The sequence below is a fragment of the Dendrobates tinctorius genome, unplaced genomic scaffold (assembly GCF_039654945.1).
Source record: "Dendrobates tinctorius isolate UK_male_01 unplaced genomic scaffold, ASM3965494v1 ptg000028l, whole genome shotgun sequence".
NCBI classification, from domain to species: domain Eukaryota; kingdom Metazoa; phylum Chordata; class Amphibia; order Anura; family Dendrobatidae; genus Dendrobates; species Dendrobates tinctorius.
Genome location: NW_027361696.1, coordinates 41,148,268 through 41,164,307, shown reverse-complemented (window position 1 = coordinate 41,164,307; position 16,040 = coordinate 41,148,268). Strand labels below are relative to the sequence as shown.

Sequence of the window (16,040 nt, the reverse complement as noted above, 5' to 3'; positions counted from 1 at the left end):
CCCGGACAACCCCTTTAAAAAAGATGATCAGCAACCACGATTCTAACAGCCAAGTTGAGTTCCTAAAATGCAGAAGGGAAGTTAGTGTTTCCTAATATGAACCTCCACCATAATAAGTATATACACAGTACGTATGCGCTTTTGCTGCAGCGCAGGAGCCACGACTGGTGCCTGCCTGCAGAAGGGTTTTTTTTTCAGTATGTTTATATAATATTTATTATGTAATGTATGAGGGATCACTGACCTGTCAGCAGTCTTCATTATGAATAGCTAATCAGAACACTACATGCCGCCTCGGAGCACGAGCATATCATTAACTCAAAACTGAAAATAAAGATGAAACAACAACCACAAGACATATTTCATCACCAGGTATCATTGTAATCAGTATAACTGTGCTGACCTGACACTGTTTGCAGGTTACTGCGTACAACCCTGCTGACAGGTTCCCTTTAAACTACAGGTATAATTAATTATTCAACTCATTTGCTATATGCAGATATAGAATTGATTCAAACTATTGTATGTTTTCTAGAGAATGGAACACATAATTATGGACCAAAAGAAGAAAGAACTGAATCTATTTATCAGGTATTATAACAGCTACTAAGAGTTTTAAACAAATCAACATGACATCAAATAAAAATTCAGAATATTGCTGTGAGATCAATGCACTGCTTCCATTCTACTGAACTGTTTCCTTCTTATCGTGAAGGCTGTATGTGACAACACAAAAATGCATAGCATGGAAATATCCTTTCATTATACATATGAAAGACAGATATATTGGGAAAAATAAGTATTTGATACATTGTCGATTTGACAGAGGTCAGACGTTTCCTGTAGTACATGATAAAATGTTTTTCTGACAAGTTCTTGACGCCAAGGAGAATTTTGAGCCTGGGCATCATCGAAGGAGTAAAAGTGTGACTGGTCCTGCCCCATTGTCCTCATGCCAAAGACTGATGGAGAGTGGTGTGTCTGCATCAACTACAGGAAACTAAATGAGGTGTCTAAATTTGATGAGAATCCGATGCCTTATGACGATGGATTCATAGAGAAGCTAAGGTCAGCCACATACTGTATTTTTTGGACTATATCCCGCACCGGACCATAAGACGCACCCCAAATTTTCTGAAGAAAAATAGGAAAAAAATAATGTGTCAAATGGGGGTCCGAATTCAGCTTACCAGGGAAGAGATCAGCATAGGTGGAGGAGTGGTCACAGGGGTTGCTCGATGGTCCATGTTGGTGCAGTGGACTCCGGGAAATCCCATCCCAAGCTGGTGCGGTGGTGGCAGCTCAGTGCTGGGGCAGGGGGGCTTTGCAGGGCAGGGTCGCTTTGCTGGTGCAGAGGCTCTGTGCTGGGGCAGTGGGCCTGTGCTGGGGCTCTGTGCTAGGGCAGGGGCTCTGTGCTGGGGCAGGGGGGCTGTGCTCCGGTGCAGTGGCTGTGGTCCATGGGGTGCTTCTCTGGCATTTTGTCAAAGCCCGGGAACATGGCCGCCTGCCCGGGGGTGTCGCATGCTCAGAATTAAATCTCGGCAATGCGATCTCCCAAGATCTCGGGATGATATCTGAATCTGGGCATGCTCTGCCCCCTGCCAAGCGGCCATCTTCCCGGCGGCCATGTTCCCGGAGGCCACCACAACATGGCAGCAATGGATGTGCGGGGGCCTCGGGGCTTTGAGGAAATGCCGGTGGAGTCCCCCATGGAGCACAGAGAGCTGCTGCCACTGCCCTGGAGCACAGCCACCACCACACCACAGAGCCCCGCCGCACCCGCAGGATTTGTGTCTCGTCTGCGATCGCGGCCAAGCCGGCGCCTCCACGTCGACCGACCACGCCGACGTGGGGCAAGCGTCTCAGGTGGGGACGGAATGTGGACCCACTGGACCACAGGGGGGACCCGAGCCTACCCGGACTAGGGAAGGGTAGTGACAGGGGTCTGTGGCAGCTGAGCATGTGGACGAGGTAGCAGAACGACATGACACTGCACAACTTCAGTTATAGACATAACGTTTACTTGAACAAGACATGGTACATAAACAAAACAGTTATGCAAGGCTCCCGGTTCCGCACATCAGGGAGGGGTACACATCTCACGATAACAGATGAAGGCAGGAGGACATCACGGGTTGATGCAGTCCAGGGTTGTCTGGGATGGGCATACTAGGGCGGCCTCTTCCTCAGGCCTCAGGCGTAGCACAGGCTCAGCAGGAGAACATCAGACACCGACCTCAAACTGACTTCAGACGATGGCAGGGGTCATCATGGGTTGATGCAGTCAAGGGTTGTCTGGCACGGGCATATCAGGATGGCCTATCTATCAGGCCTCAGGCATAGCACTGGCTCAGCAGGAGAACATCAGACACATACCCAGGACAGACGTCAGACGATGACAGGAGTCATCACGGGTTGATGCAGTCCAGGATCCTCTGGCACGGGCATACTAGGACGGCCTCTCTCTCAGGCCTGAGGCGTAGCACAGGCTCAGCAGGAGAACATCAAACACTGATCCCAGAAGGACGTCATCACTGGGTGGACCTCAGGGAATTGGCGGAACATTGGGACACGGACTGGACATCAGGAACACAGACTGGACATCAGGAACACGGACTGGACATCAGGAACACGGACTGGACATCAGGAACACGGACTGGACATCAGGAACACGGACTGGACATCAGGAACACGGACTGGACATCAGGAACACCAGGCAGGACACCAGGCAGGACATCAGGACTCTGATCTCAGATAGAGCATCAGCACACTGGCATCGGACTCTGAACATCTGGCAGCGATCGACAGGCTCCGGACATCAGGCTGCAGACATCAGGCCGCAGTCATCAGGCTCTGGACCACTGGCAGCGATCGGCAGGCTCCGGACATCGGGCAGGAAAACATAGGATCCGGACATCTGACAGAGGACAACAGGCACAGCACATCTGGAAGGGCGGTCTGGGTATTTCTTCCCCCAGAGCAGGCGGAGAAACAAGACACAATACAGACTGGGTCAGGTAAAGGAGCAGATCCAGGAAACAAAACACAGCAGGAAACCAGCGCAAGGCAAGACTCCAAACATAAACACAGGGACCAGGATATTCTGCCTCCTGGGAGGGCGGACAAGGACAAGGGCCAGGATATTCTGCCTCCTGGGAGGGCAGACAGGAGCAAGGGCCAGGATAGTCTGCCTCCTGGCAACCGGAGATACAAGACACAGTTCACACAGGGATAAAGAGCAACAGCTCCCCCAGAACTGATCAGAATCAGAGCAGGAGCTGAACAGACACACACACACACACACACACACACACACACGGCTAGGTTCAGGAACTCAATGTGAAGCTCTGGCAATGCCCCACAGGGCAGGGAACTTTTATATAGGACCTGCCTCACAGCGATAGGCTGGAGCAGCGATTGTAGCACACACCCATTCCTCATAAAAGCAGGGGAGGTGTGGCTGCACGTACCCTAAGCAAAACCAGACAGAAATCAGGAATGCAAAGGACACCTGGTGAGAGCTGCAAGCCTGAACACACGTGGTAAGCCATACACATTGCAGAGGACCTATTAACCCATGGATAGCTTTCCACAGCGGCAGCCAGGGACCGCACCAGTGGGTGGTCATGCAAAGCAGGGGAGCCACGCACGCATGTACGGCTGCGCAGCGTGGCAGGGAACTGAGCAGCATACATAACGGTATCAGACAACAGTATCTCTGCAGGTTAGGAGGAGAGGAGCAAAGAGTTAATGCAACCATGCAGAGTAACGCTGGGGAAGCAAAGTACAAACACACTGGCGTTACAATTTGTAAGCATCTTGCAACCATAAGACGCACCCCCATTTTACCCCAAAAATTTTTGGGAAAAAAGTGAGTCTTATGGTACGAAAATACGGTACATCTCAACTCTGGACCTAACAAAAGTTTACTGTCAAATACTCCTCTCTCAAAGTTCCATGGAGTAGACAGCCTTTTCTATCCTGGATAGTTACTTCCAGTATACCAGATTGATGGGTTGCTAGGGGCCCCAGCTACCTTCTAGTGGGCCATGAGTCAAATCCTAGCCCCTCACAAAAAGCATGTCGCAGCTTACCGATACGATAAGCCGGATTACTTACCGGTAATGCTCTTTTAATGAGTCCACGACAGCACCCACTGGAGGTATCGGATCCGCCCATTTGGAACAGGAAACCCTACAGGAAAGATAAAAGGGGCGGTCCGCCTTTCCTCCTCAGTTTTTCGTTTCAGAGTACCAGAAGGACCGCCAAGGATTAGGCAATGTTCTCTTATTTTAACATCTTTCTTATCCATTATTTGGTTAATATACTTTAACTATTGATATCCTTAGGGGGGGAAGTGAGCGGGTGCTGTCGTGGACTCATTAAAAGAGCATTACCGGTAAGTAATCCGGCTTTTTACTCTTCGCCACGACAGCACCCACTGGAGAGATTCCAGAGACCATCACCTGGGTGGGACCACCGTGCCAAGGATAGTCCTGCCAAAGCTTAAGTCAGAGGTTGATGAAAGATCAAGTCTGTAGTGGTTATAGAAGGTAGAAGGGGATGACCAAACTGCCGCCTTACATATAGTTTCAATCGGAACATCTCCCTTTTCCGCCCAAGAGGTTGCCATTGCCCTGGTGGAATGCGCCCTGATGTTCCCTGGAGGATCTTCGTTTTTTGCGGAGTAGGCTAAACGAATGGCCTCTCTGATCCACCGGGAAATGGTGCTCTTCGTGACTCCATACCCCTTCTTACAGCCCTGAAATGAAACAAATAGGGCCCTACTCTGCCTCCAACTGTTGGACCTCTCAATACATTTTAGGACAGTTCTTTTGACGTCCAGAGTATGGAACTTCTGCTCTTCCGGAGTAGAGGGATTTTTATAGAAGGTTGGGAGGAGTATCTCCTGAGATCTATGGTATTTTGTTGCCACTTTTGGCAGGTAGACAGGGTCTGGTTTTAATACCAATCTGTCTTGGTATTCTTGGAAAAAAGGTGGATCTATTGACAAGGCCTGGATATCACCCACTCTTCTAGCTGAGGTCAGTGATACTAAGAGGGCCATTTTAAGTGCTAAGTATTTGAAGGGTATTGTGTCGATCGGCTCAAAGGGGTCTACCGTTAGGGCGTCTAAGACCAGATTTAGATCCCATGTAGGGACGGAGGGTATGTGGATTGGAGCTATTCGTTCACATGCTGTAATGAAACGAGTTATCCACTTGTTGCCTGCTATATTATGGCCATATAGTGCCCCTAATGCCGATATTTGTACTCTCAGTGTATTTACTGCTAAGCCTAAGTCTTTCCCCTTCTGCAGAAATTCCAAGATTGGGATTATCGGAACTTCTGCTGTATGAGGTACTGTATGGAATTGAAGAAATTTTTTCCATATTCTAGTGTAAATTTGGGTTGTGGACTGTTTTCTACTTTGTAGTAGTGTAGTAATTAAGGACTCCGAGAATCCTCTTGTCCTCAATAACTGCCTCTCAAATTCCACGCCGTCAAGTGCAAGCTGAGCACTTGAGGGTGGAAAAAGGGGCCTTGGGAGAGTAGATTGGCAGTCGGAAGGATCCAAGGATCTGTTATTGACATAATCTGCAGCCACGAAAACCACGGTCTTTTTGGCCAGAACGGTGCTATTAAGATTATTCTTGCTTTGTCGTCTCTGATCTTCCGAATTACTTGAGGTAGGAGGATCAATGGAGGGAACGCATACGCCAGGTTGAAATTCCATGGAGCTAGAAAGGCGTCCAGTATGTCTGGGTGATCTGACGGAGATAGGGAGGCAAATGTTTTTATCTGCCTGTTCTCCTTTGTGGCGAAAAGGTCCACCTCGGGTTGTCCCCATGAGGCTACTATGTCCCTGAAGACCTTCCGATTGAGGCACCACTCTCCTTGTCGTAGAGTGTGTCGGCTTAGGAAGTCTGCCTTTTGATTGCTCTCGCCTCTGATATGAAGGGCCGAGAGGGACAAAAAATAGTTTTCTGCCAAGTTTAAAATTCTTGCCGCTGAAGACATCAGAGTCTCTGATCGAGTTCCTCCTTGTCTGTTTATATATGCCACTGTGGTGGTGTTGTCCGACAGGATCCTTACATGCTTCTGTTGGAGCTGCGGAAGGAAGTTGTATAGAGCATAGAACACTGCAGTCAGTTCTTTTAAATTAGATGAGTAATCGCATTCCTCTTTACTCCACCTTCCCTGACGAAACCCATTCTCCATGTGGGCTCCCCAGCCCTGGGGACTGGCATCGGTGGTTACGATACAGGATGGAACTATAACCCATGGAACTCCTGAACATAAATGGTTATCGTCTAACCACCACTCTAGGGAAGTCAAGACTTCTTGTGACAGGGTTATTTTGCTCTGCAAATGACCACTATGTCGCTTATCCTCTTGGAGGATCTGGTGTTGTAGCGTACGGACATGGTACTGGGCCCACCGGACTGCCGGGGTGCAAGAATTTAGTGATCCTAATAGTGACATTGCTTCTCTCAAGGATACACGTGGTTTATCTATAGCTGCTTGTATTTTTTGTTTTGTGAGGGTGATTTTTACCTGAGGTAGTAGACATATCTGGGTCAAGGAATCTAGTTGAAATCCTAGAAATGTCTGGAGAGATTGCTGATCGAGTCTGGACTTTTGGATATTGATAATCCAGCCAAGGCTCTGAAAAGAGGAGATTGCGTCAGTTACGCGTTCAGTACATTGTTTGACTGAATTCCCAATTATTAGGAAGTCGTCTAGATATGGCACAATTAGTGTGTCTTTTTGGCGAAGGTAGGCCATCACTTCTGCCATCACCTTGGTAAATATTCTTGGTGCCGTGGAAAGCCCGAAGGGCATTGCCGCGTATTGGAAATGACGAATCCTTCCCTCGACTTCCACTGCGACTCTTAGGTATTTCTGGAATCTGTTGTGTATAGGGAGATGATAATAAGCATCTTTTAAATCAATCCCTGCCATTACGCAATTTGGGAAAAGAAGCTTTATAGTGGATCTAATTGATTCCATTTTGAAATTATAATTTTTTATAAATGAATTTAGCTTCTTTAAATTAATAATGGTTCTAAACGTACCGTCTGGTTTAGAAACCAAAAACAGGGGAGAGTAAAAGCCTCTACCCTGTTGTTCCTCAGGGACGTCAACTAAAACTTTTTTAGCAAGTAGGACTCGAATCTCGTCTTCGAGAGCCTTTTGCTGAAGTGAGGAATTAAGGCGAGTTATAACAAAGAACTCATAGGGGATCCGAAGGAATTCAATCTTTATTCCTTCCTTGATTATGTTCAAAATCCATGGGTTTAACGTAATTTGTTCCCACTTGGTAAAAAAAAATTTTAATCTACCCCCAACTGGTGGGTCTAAACTCTTAATTTTTATCTCTCCTATATGTTGGCCCTCTGAAGATGGTACCCTTCTGCTTTTCGTCTTTCGTGGCCCATCTGTTCGTTCTGTCCGATTGCCTTCTTCTCCCGAATGGCCGTCTTTTAAAGGTTTTCCTATAAAACGGAATGGGAGAATCACTGAAGGCCTTTTTTCTTTCTTTTGCCTTGGCGAGAATTTCGTCTAAGGCTTTTCCAAAGAGGAACTCACCCTCGCATGGGGTTGCACTAATTTTGGATTTTGATTGTGCATCCCCTTTCCAGCTCTTTATCCACAGCGCGCATCTGGCGTTATTCACCAGGGCTGCCGACCTCGCTGCCAGTCTTAGGGTGTCCGCTGAAGCGTCTGCCATAAAGGCAGCTGCACCTCTTATCAACGGGATGGCTGCACGCAGTTTCTCCCTTGACACTCTTTGCTCAATCTGCTGGTCTAATTGATCTAGCCATACCAGCATTGATCTAGCAGTACATGTGCTGGCTATTGCGGGTTTGAATACCCCGGTGGTGGATTCCCAGGACCTTTTGAGCGAAGATTCAGCCTTTCGGTCTAATGGGTCTGCTAACAATCCTGCGTCCTCGACCGGGATCGAGGTCTGTTTGGAAGTGGAGGATATGACGGCATCCACCTTTGGTACTTTAGTCCATTTTAATAGATCTTCATCAGTGAACGGGTATTTCCGTTTTGAAGCTGATGGGAGAAAACCCCTCTGGTCGTGTTTCTCCCACTCTCTTTTGATGAGGTCCTTAATTGCTGGTATCACCGGAAATGATCTCCTCTTTTTCTCTGCCAATCCCGCAAACATAATGTCCTGCGCGGTTTGGGCTCCCCTTTCTTCTTCACATCCCATAGTATTTCTAACCGCTTTTACAAGGTTATCTACGCTGTCCAGTGGAAAACATGCGCGTCCTTCCATCTCCGAGGATGACGATGAGGACGTGGATGCGGAGCCTGAGTTTAACTCCTGTTCTTCCTCTGACTCTGAACTAACAATGACCTGTTTCTTATGACTGGACTCTGCGGGAGTGCTGGCGCGGTTGATGGCTTGTATTTCCTCCCTAATTATGGCTCGGATATCTTTGGAAGATATCGTCGACCCCTGCCTGGTCTCTTTCATGCATTGTTTGCAGAGTTTTTTGGGGTAGGAGTCAGGGAGAGGATCTGAACATAATGCGCATGCTTTATGTTTATTTTTTTCTTTTTTCTTTGACTGAAGTGAGAGGTCAAAGGTAAAGAGAGAGGGGGGGGAGGGAGGAGGTTAGCTTAATAGGTAGAGTATATACTTTGCACACTCACCCAGTGAAGCTTAATACCGGGTCGGATGGCTGAGACGGTCTGGATCGGGTTTCTGCTGCCTCGCTCCTGCGGGCAGTCTCTGTCCTGGCGCTGCGGTCCCTGGTGGAGTTGCCCCCAGCTGAATCCCCTGCTGGGGTTTGCGACTCTGCGGGGGACGACATGGTTCCAACGATGCAGCGCTGCAGCGCTGTTTTATCTTTCTTCTTGTCGTGCCCCCGGAAGTCGCCCTGTCACAGGGCGCATGCGCAGCGTCATCGCCATCCTACCCCGGAAGTTCAACCATTACTTCCGGGGCATAGGAGCGTCGGGTGCCGGCCGGCTTCCGCGCCACCGCTACTCACACGCGCGGCTCGCGCGCTCATGGCCTCACCTCCACGCTATATCCCCACCGATTGGGGGGGGGGATCCCCCGGATGCCGGCCCGGCCCGGCCCGCTCCCTGGTAAGACCGGGCGGCCCTCCCCGGACCCGGTCATTACCACAATGCCACCAGACGAGGGGGGAGCCGTCAAACGGAATCTCCCCCGACGCTGCTTCCGGACCGCAGCCCCTGCCGTTCCCGAGGAGACCGCACAGGCGGATGCATGGCCCGGGTAAGATCCTGCAGGATCCTGCTCCATTTGGAACAGGAAACCAAAACTGAGGAGGAAAGGCGGACCGCCCCTTTTATCTATCCTGTAGGGTTTCCTGTTCCAAATGGGCGGATCCGATACCTCCAGTGGGTGCTGTCGTGGAGAAGAGTAAAATTGTAATTTTCAGCCCGGAGTGGAGAAGTCATCTGTAGAAGGTCCAGGCCATACTTGATGCTCGAGGTGAGGTCTACCATAATCCCAAAGAAGTATGCCAAGGGGAAGAGGAGGCAAAATACTTGGTGCTACATAGTCAGAATAATGTTACAAGTGAATAAGGTGGAGGCAATCCAAAAGTGATGCAACCGATAGCCAAGAAACAGGTTCAGGTGTATCTGAAAAAGATGGGATACTATAGGCGGTTTATCCTGAATTTCACCATGATAGTCGCACTCATGATGAAACTTTTTAAAGACACAAAGATGTCGATGGCCAAATGTTTTTCCAAAGCAGAAATGGTGCTCCAAGAGTTAAAGTTTGTCCTATGTAAGCAGCCTGCCTTAATCGCACCTGACTTCAGTAGGGAATTTGTGGTCCAGACAGACACCTCAGAGGTCAGGTTTGGAGCTGTGTTGTCCCAAGAAGTAAATGGGGAGGAACATCAAGCCCTGTATATATGTAGGAAACTCTTCTCCTGTGAGAAAAACTATGCCATTTCAGAAAAAGAATGCTTGGTCATTAAATGGACAATCGACACCCTGAGGTACTACCTGTTAGGCCAGAAGTTCAGGCTAGTGTCAGATCATGCACACCTGACATTGATGAGGGAAAGGAAGGGAAAGAATATCCGAGTGACTAGATGCATTGTTGGACTGGGCCACCGGAGAACCGGAGGATTCTCCAGTGGGCGCAGGCACTGACACTTGCCTGCATATAGAGCCAGTTGACTAGGCCCCCAGCCAGTGGTGTGTTGCTAATAGCGACACACCATACAGCTGCTATGGAGGCCCCTGGTGCCAGCAGAGCTGCAGCGGGTGACAAGAAGCCAAAGCCTGTTCCCGCTGCTTAAGTGAAATGAATATTCACGCTTCCCCAGGCCCCCATGGGGGTGGACATGAGTGAATATTAAGCAGGCAGAGTTTGCCGCAGGCTGCGGCTAAAACTGCCCACTATTAGGACCCACAGACTAGGGACCCCACCAGGGGCCCCCAGCCCGCACGGCCACTATGGGGCCGAAAGACAGTGGGACCCGGCATCAGCACGGCCCCCCAGTGCATGCCGCAATACTGGAAGAGAGAGTGTCACATAACGCTCCCTCTCCCATTATTCCCCTCTTCCTCAGACACACAGTGGGTGCGCAATTACATCACTTCATCGCGTCCCCGCTGTATGTCGGGCTGACTGCAGCGCAGCTCCTGCCATCGGAGCAGAGCCACTGCCAGAATCAGTGTGGGAGCGAGGTGGAGAGGTGAGTATAGTAGTTTTTTTATATAGTGACTCCTGGTACATGATCCCTCTTATGAAGAGGGGCAGCATCATACTCCATATGATGGGGCAGCATGATACACCGTATGAGGGGGGCAGCATGATACCCATATGAGGGGGCAGCATTTTACCCCATATGAGGGGGGCAGCATGATACCCTCTGAGGGGGGCTGCATTAAACCTTATGAGGGGGCTACATTATACCCTATGGGGGGCTTCATTATACCTTATGAGGGGGTTGCATTATACACTATGGGGCTACATTATATTCTATGGGGGACTGCATTATACTCTATATTGCTGGTTGTATTATATTCTATGGGAACTACATTATATTCTATGAGGAGGGCTACATTATACTATATGAGGTCTGCATTATATTCTGTGAGGGGGCTACATTATGCTATATGAGGGGGTACTCTGTATACTATGAGGGGGCTGTATTGTACCCTATGAGGGGGGCTACTTTATATTCTATGAGTTGGCTTCTTTATATTCTATGAGGAGGGCTACCTAAACCCCTACTACATAATTAAGATGTGTACTACCTTATATTATACCTTGATATTAGCACATTTTACCGCACAATTGGTGGTTTTGTATTTATTTCTATGTAGATACATAGTGGGCCCCAAGAATTATTTTCTCTGGTGGGCCCAAGGTGCTCCAGTCCGACGCTGACTAGATGGTTTCTAATTCTACAGGACTTCAACTTTCATATGGAGCACAAGCCTGGGAAGCTGCATGTTAGCACAGATGCATGGTCTAGACTTCCCTGTCTGGTGACTGAAGGTGCCAAAGCTCCCAGCATTAGGCAGAGGGAGGGATATGTGACAAAGTCACTGGTAAAGTATTGAAGGGGAGATATGTATCACTATGGCTGTTAGCTTCAGCGATATGATCTCTAAGTGCTGAGAATGGTAAATGAGCCATGTTTAGGGCTAGATGACTGAACAGCTGTAGAGTTGGTGGGAGGCTGTTCAACACATCTCCACCCCAGATGGAGTCCAGAGGATAAATAGACAGAGTTCTGTCTCATTAGAGGGTGGGATGTGCCTGGAGAAGTGAACTCCAAAGCTGGGCACGAAGATAAAGGTAAAATGATCCTTTTTTTTCCTGTTTCTTTCCTGAGCAGGCAGAACCCCGCAGCAATACAGACTGTGCCACTAGTTTTGCTTTATTCTCTGTTAGGCCAGAAAGGCTGTGTTTATGTTGCTAATCCTGCCTTGGTGTCATGACACAGCTGACAGGTGACCTGGGATCAGGGGCTCTTTCTCTGTCCCTGACTCTAGGGGGCGCCCTAGCTTTCCCTATTCTCCGGGATACTTCTGAAGGTGAAGATGTCGGGGATGCCACCCTTGCCTTATCTCCTGAGGTAGACCTTCATCTGTTCTTTTACCCCACCCAGGGAAGAGTGGCGGTGCTGTGTACCACAGTACACCAACCTAACAAGCAAGGCTACACATATGATGGTTAACTGAAAACACCCGGCATGCAAAATATTCACTCACATAAAACAAAGGAATGCACCAGGGAGTGGTCGAAGGGGGATAAACCAAAGAAAAGAAAGGAAGGAAACTATCCACTTAGAAACCATGTAACAGTCACAGATAACTCCTTCAAAACTCCTTCTCATATGAACTCCTCTCCTAAGAAATGCAGCAAATGCTAGCTCTGACATGGACTTGAATCAGGAGCAAGATTAAAAAGAAAGCAGAAGTGACTAACTGAGCTCAGCTGAGAGGTTAGGGTTTTCCAACATGTCTGATTAACCCCTTTTCTGACAAAAGGAATGCACACCATTAAAATTAAGGAGAAGTGATTCTTCTCAGCGCAGGAGTAGAAGACATCAGATGCCGCGGTCTTCTGGCTTCTCTCTGTTGCGGAAACCCCATGACACCTGGTTTATAATGTACCTAAATAAACCAGTGGAAAATTTAAAGAGACAGCTTTCCTGTGTCTACCTCTATGAGCAGACTAGTGAGCCAATCTACCACAGTGGGAAAGCTTGCAAAATTGGCAGTGTATCAAATACTTAGATACACATATAACAATTAAATGAGTTACACTCAAGGATCTTTGGATGTTTATAAAGAGACTGGACTGTGATAGACTCTCTTATAGATAGATAGATAGATAGATAGATAGATAGATAGATAATAGATAGCTAGATGGATAGAGGATAGACTATCCATTAGATAGATAGTTAGATAGATAGATAATAGATAAATACTATAGAATATTGCAAATATGATTGAAAATAGTTTTTTGTTTTGAAGGACCTAATGGGACAGCAGGACAGCACCTATTACAACATAAAGATGGAATGATTTGAAGATCTTCGTGTTCTACAAACCAGTTTTCTAAAGTGTTCTCTAAATGCTCAGAACTAATTTGTTTTTCATAAAGTCTATGTAATGTTATTTTCTTTTCTTAAATTTAAATGTATCCAATTATTCCATACTGTATCAATATACAGGTTGGAAATTCTTTTTAAGATAAATGGATAGATAGATAGATTTTGTTCTGATTATTTTTTTTACCTTTAAAGGCTTACTTTTTTTGGTTTTAGGACTACTAATTATAAATGCAGAATATATATAGTATGTGAACAATGTAATATGGGGAATTGCATTTTTAATTTAAAAAATAAATAAATCCATTGCAATATACTATAAAAATAAATCATGCATTCAAAAATATGGATAAGGCTGGTTTCACATTTGCGCTTTTGTGCGCTGCGCATCGTGCGCATGCGCACTGCGCACCTATGTTTAACATGACGTGCGCATGGTCTTGCGCACACTTGCGTTTTCGTGCGCATGCGTTTTTTTGTCTTTTGCGCCAGGCGCGCCAGACGCAACATGTTGGATTTTTTGGTGCGCCCTGTCTCGGCAAAAAAACGCATGCGCACGCTTGCGCACGGAATGCGCAAAAACAACACATTGAAGTCTATGGGAACGCATGCGTGCGCATGGTCTTGCGCACGGTTGCGTTTTTTTGCGCATGCGTTTTTGAGTGAAACAAGTCTAGAATGTTCTCTAGACAATGGAAAAAATGTCACACCTAAAAACGCATGTGCATAAAAAAACGCAAACGCATGTAAAACGCAAGCAACACTGCATTTTTTTGACGCATCAGCGTGCGCATGATGTTAAAAAAACGCGCGTTTGTTTTGCGTTTTTCTTTGCGTTTTTTATGCGCACGATGCACTGCGCAAAAAAACGCTAATGTGAAACTAGCCTAAAAATAACAAAAATAACAAAGAAGCCTGTTTGGCCTGTTTCACACTTGCTTTTTTTTGCAGCGCGTTTTTCCCGCAAAAAAACGCATTGAAAAACGCATACAAAAGCATACAACTGCTGCGTTTTTTTCAAGCATTTTTATGAGCATGCATGAAAAAAACGCAGCGTTTTTATGCGTTTGTATGCGTTTTTAGTGCGTTTTTACAGCGTTTGCGTTTTTTTCCAACATTAGGAGGCCCCTCACACTAACCCAAACCATGACTTTACTAACCCTAACCCTGACCCTAACCCTAACCCTAACCCTGACCCTAACCCTAACCCTAACCCTGACCCTAACCCTTAACCAAACCATACTTAACCCTAACCCTGACCCTAACCCTAACCCTGACCCTAACCCTTAACCAAACCATACTTAACCCTAACCCTAACCCTGACCCTAACCCTAACCCTTAACCAAACCATACTTAACCCTAACCCTGACCCTAACCCTAACCCTGACCCTAACCCTAACCCTAAACCCCCTTAACTAACCCTAACTCTAACCCAAACCCCTAAATTCCATGGTTAACAAAAAAAAACGCATGTGCAAAAAAACGCATACATAAGCATGCCAATGCGCACATATGCGCACCCATAGACTTATATTGGGTGTCTTGCTGTAAAAAAACGCATTGCGCGCGCATGCGTTTTTTTGAGGCAAATCGGACGCACAAAAAATGCAACAAGTTGCATTTTGTGCGCCCGAGCGCATACCGCAAAAAAACGCATGCGCGGTAAAACGCGTACAAACGCATGTGTATGCGCACATAAGCGCATCCCATGCAAAGTATAGGGAAAAAAACGCATGCGCTATTTAGCGCTAAATTACCGCGAAAAAAAACGCAAATGTGAAACCAGCCTTACAGTATTGGGAACGTATTCCGTCTGAACAAAAAGACAGAATTAATGCAGATCTGTTTTTTTCTTGCAAATCTGAAAAAGTGTATTCCCTGACGAATGTTAATGTCTTCTTTTCCATTTCCAGTCTCTTTTCTGCACTGTTCCCTGGCTCTCCCCTTTGTTTTTCCTGTAACTGATGGGATCATGTTTCTCATGCTGGGCAGCAGTTAATGCAGTGTCTAGTAAGAAACAGAACATCAGAGCAGACAGTTAGGCTGTGTGCACACGCTGCGGATTAGGTGCGGATTAATCCGCGTGGATTTTGTAAAATCCGCAGGTGAAACCGCAGGTCAAAATACCTGCGGTTTTACCTGCGGATTGCTCTGCGGTTTTGCCCTGCGGTTTTTCATCTCCTGAATGGAGGAGATGGCAAACCGCAGCGGAATCCGCAGAAAGAATTGACATGTCAATTCTTTCTGCGGATTGAAAACCGCAGATAATCCGCGCGGAAAATTCCGCACCGTCTGCACTGCGGTTTTTGACTCCCATAGGGAATCATGGTACTGTACACCGCAGCAAAATCCACAGCATGTGCACACAGCCTAAGACAACACGCTGTGCTGGGGTCCTGGGTTCAAATCCCACCAAGGACAACATCTGCAAGGAGTTTGTATGTTCTCCCTGTGTTTGCGTTGGTTTCCTCTGGTTTTCTCCCACATTCTAAAGACATACTGATAGAGAATTTAGATTGTGAGCCCCATCAGGGACAGGATAGATAATGTGTGTAAATTGTAAAGCGCTGCGGAATATGTTGGTGCTATATAAAAAAGATTATTATAAGAAGTGGGAATGATAAAACATGCATGTGCACTGGCAGAGATAATCTATACGGGTATATCCATTATACCTGCAATGTATATACTAGTAAATGCTATCCTAATGTATAGTTATTGCATTATCCCATACAGCCTGTAAGGTCTATAAGTTGTAAAGATGTAACCAAATAAGGGTAATGTAGTGGCATACATAATAATGTAGAAGTATCATAATTTTTTTTTTTTTTAAAGAAATGGTCAGAAGATTGCATGTTTAAATCTCACACCAGAACTAAAAAATGAATTAAAGTTAAATTCAAGAAAGTAGAAGAAAATAAACTTGTAATGGTGAAAAAAAAAATATTTGAATCC

At 46.7% G+C, this 16,040-nt stretch overlaps 1 protein-coding gene across 2 annotated transcripts in view; it reads left to right on the top strand.

The window, feature by feature from the left end:
- The window catches only part of LOC141085321 (sialic acid-binding Ig-like lectin 13), an 80,668-nt gene extending 67,424 nt beyond the window's left edge, over positions 1–13,244 (top strand). For both annotated transcript variants that reach the window (XM_073570601.1, XM_073570599.1), the window contains exons 7-8: positions 536–591; positions 13,009–13,244. In XM_073570601.1, the coding sequence (XP_073426702.1) occupies positions 536–591; positions 13,009–13,059 (107 nt within the window). In that variant the 3' untranslated portion in view covers positions 13,060–13,244. The remainder of the gene's footprint in view (positions 1–535; positions 592–13,008) is intronic.
- The last annotated feature ends 2,796 nt before the right edge of the window (positions 13,245–16,040 follow it).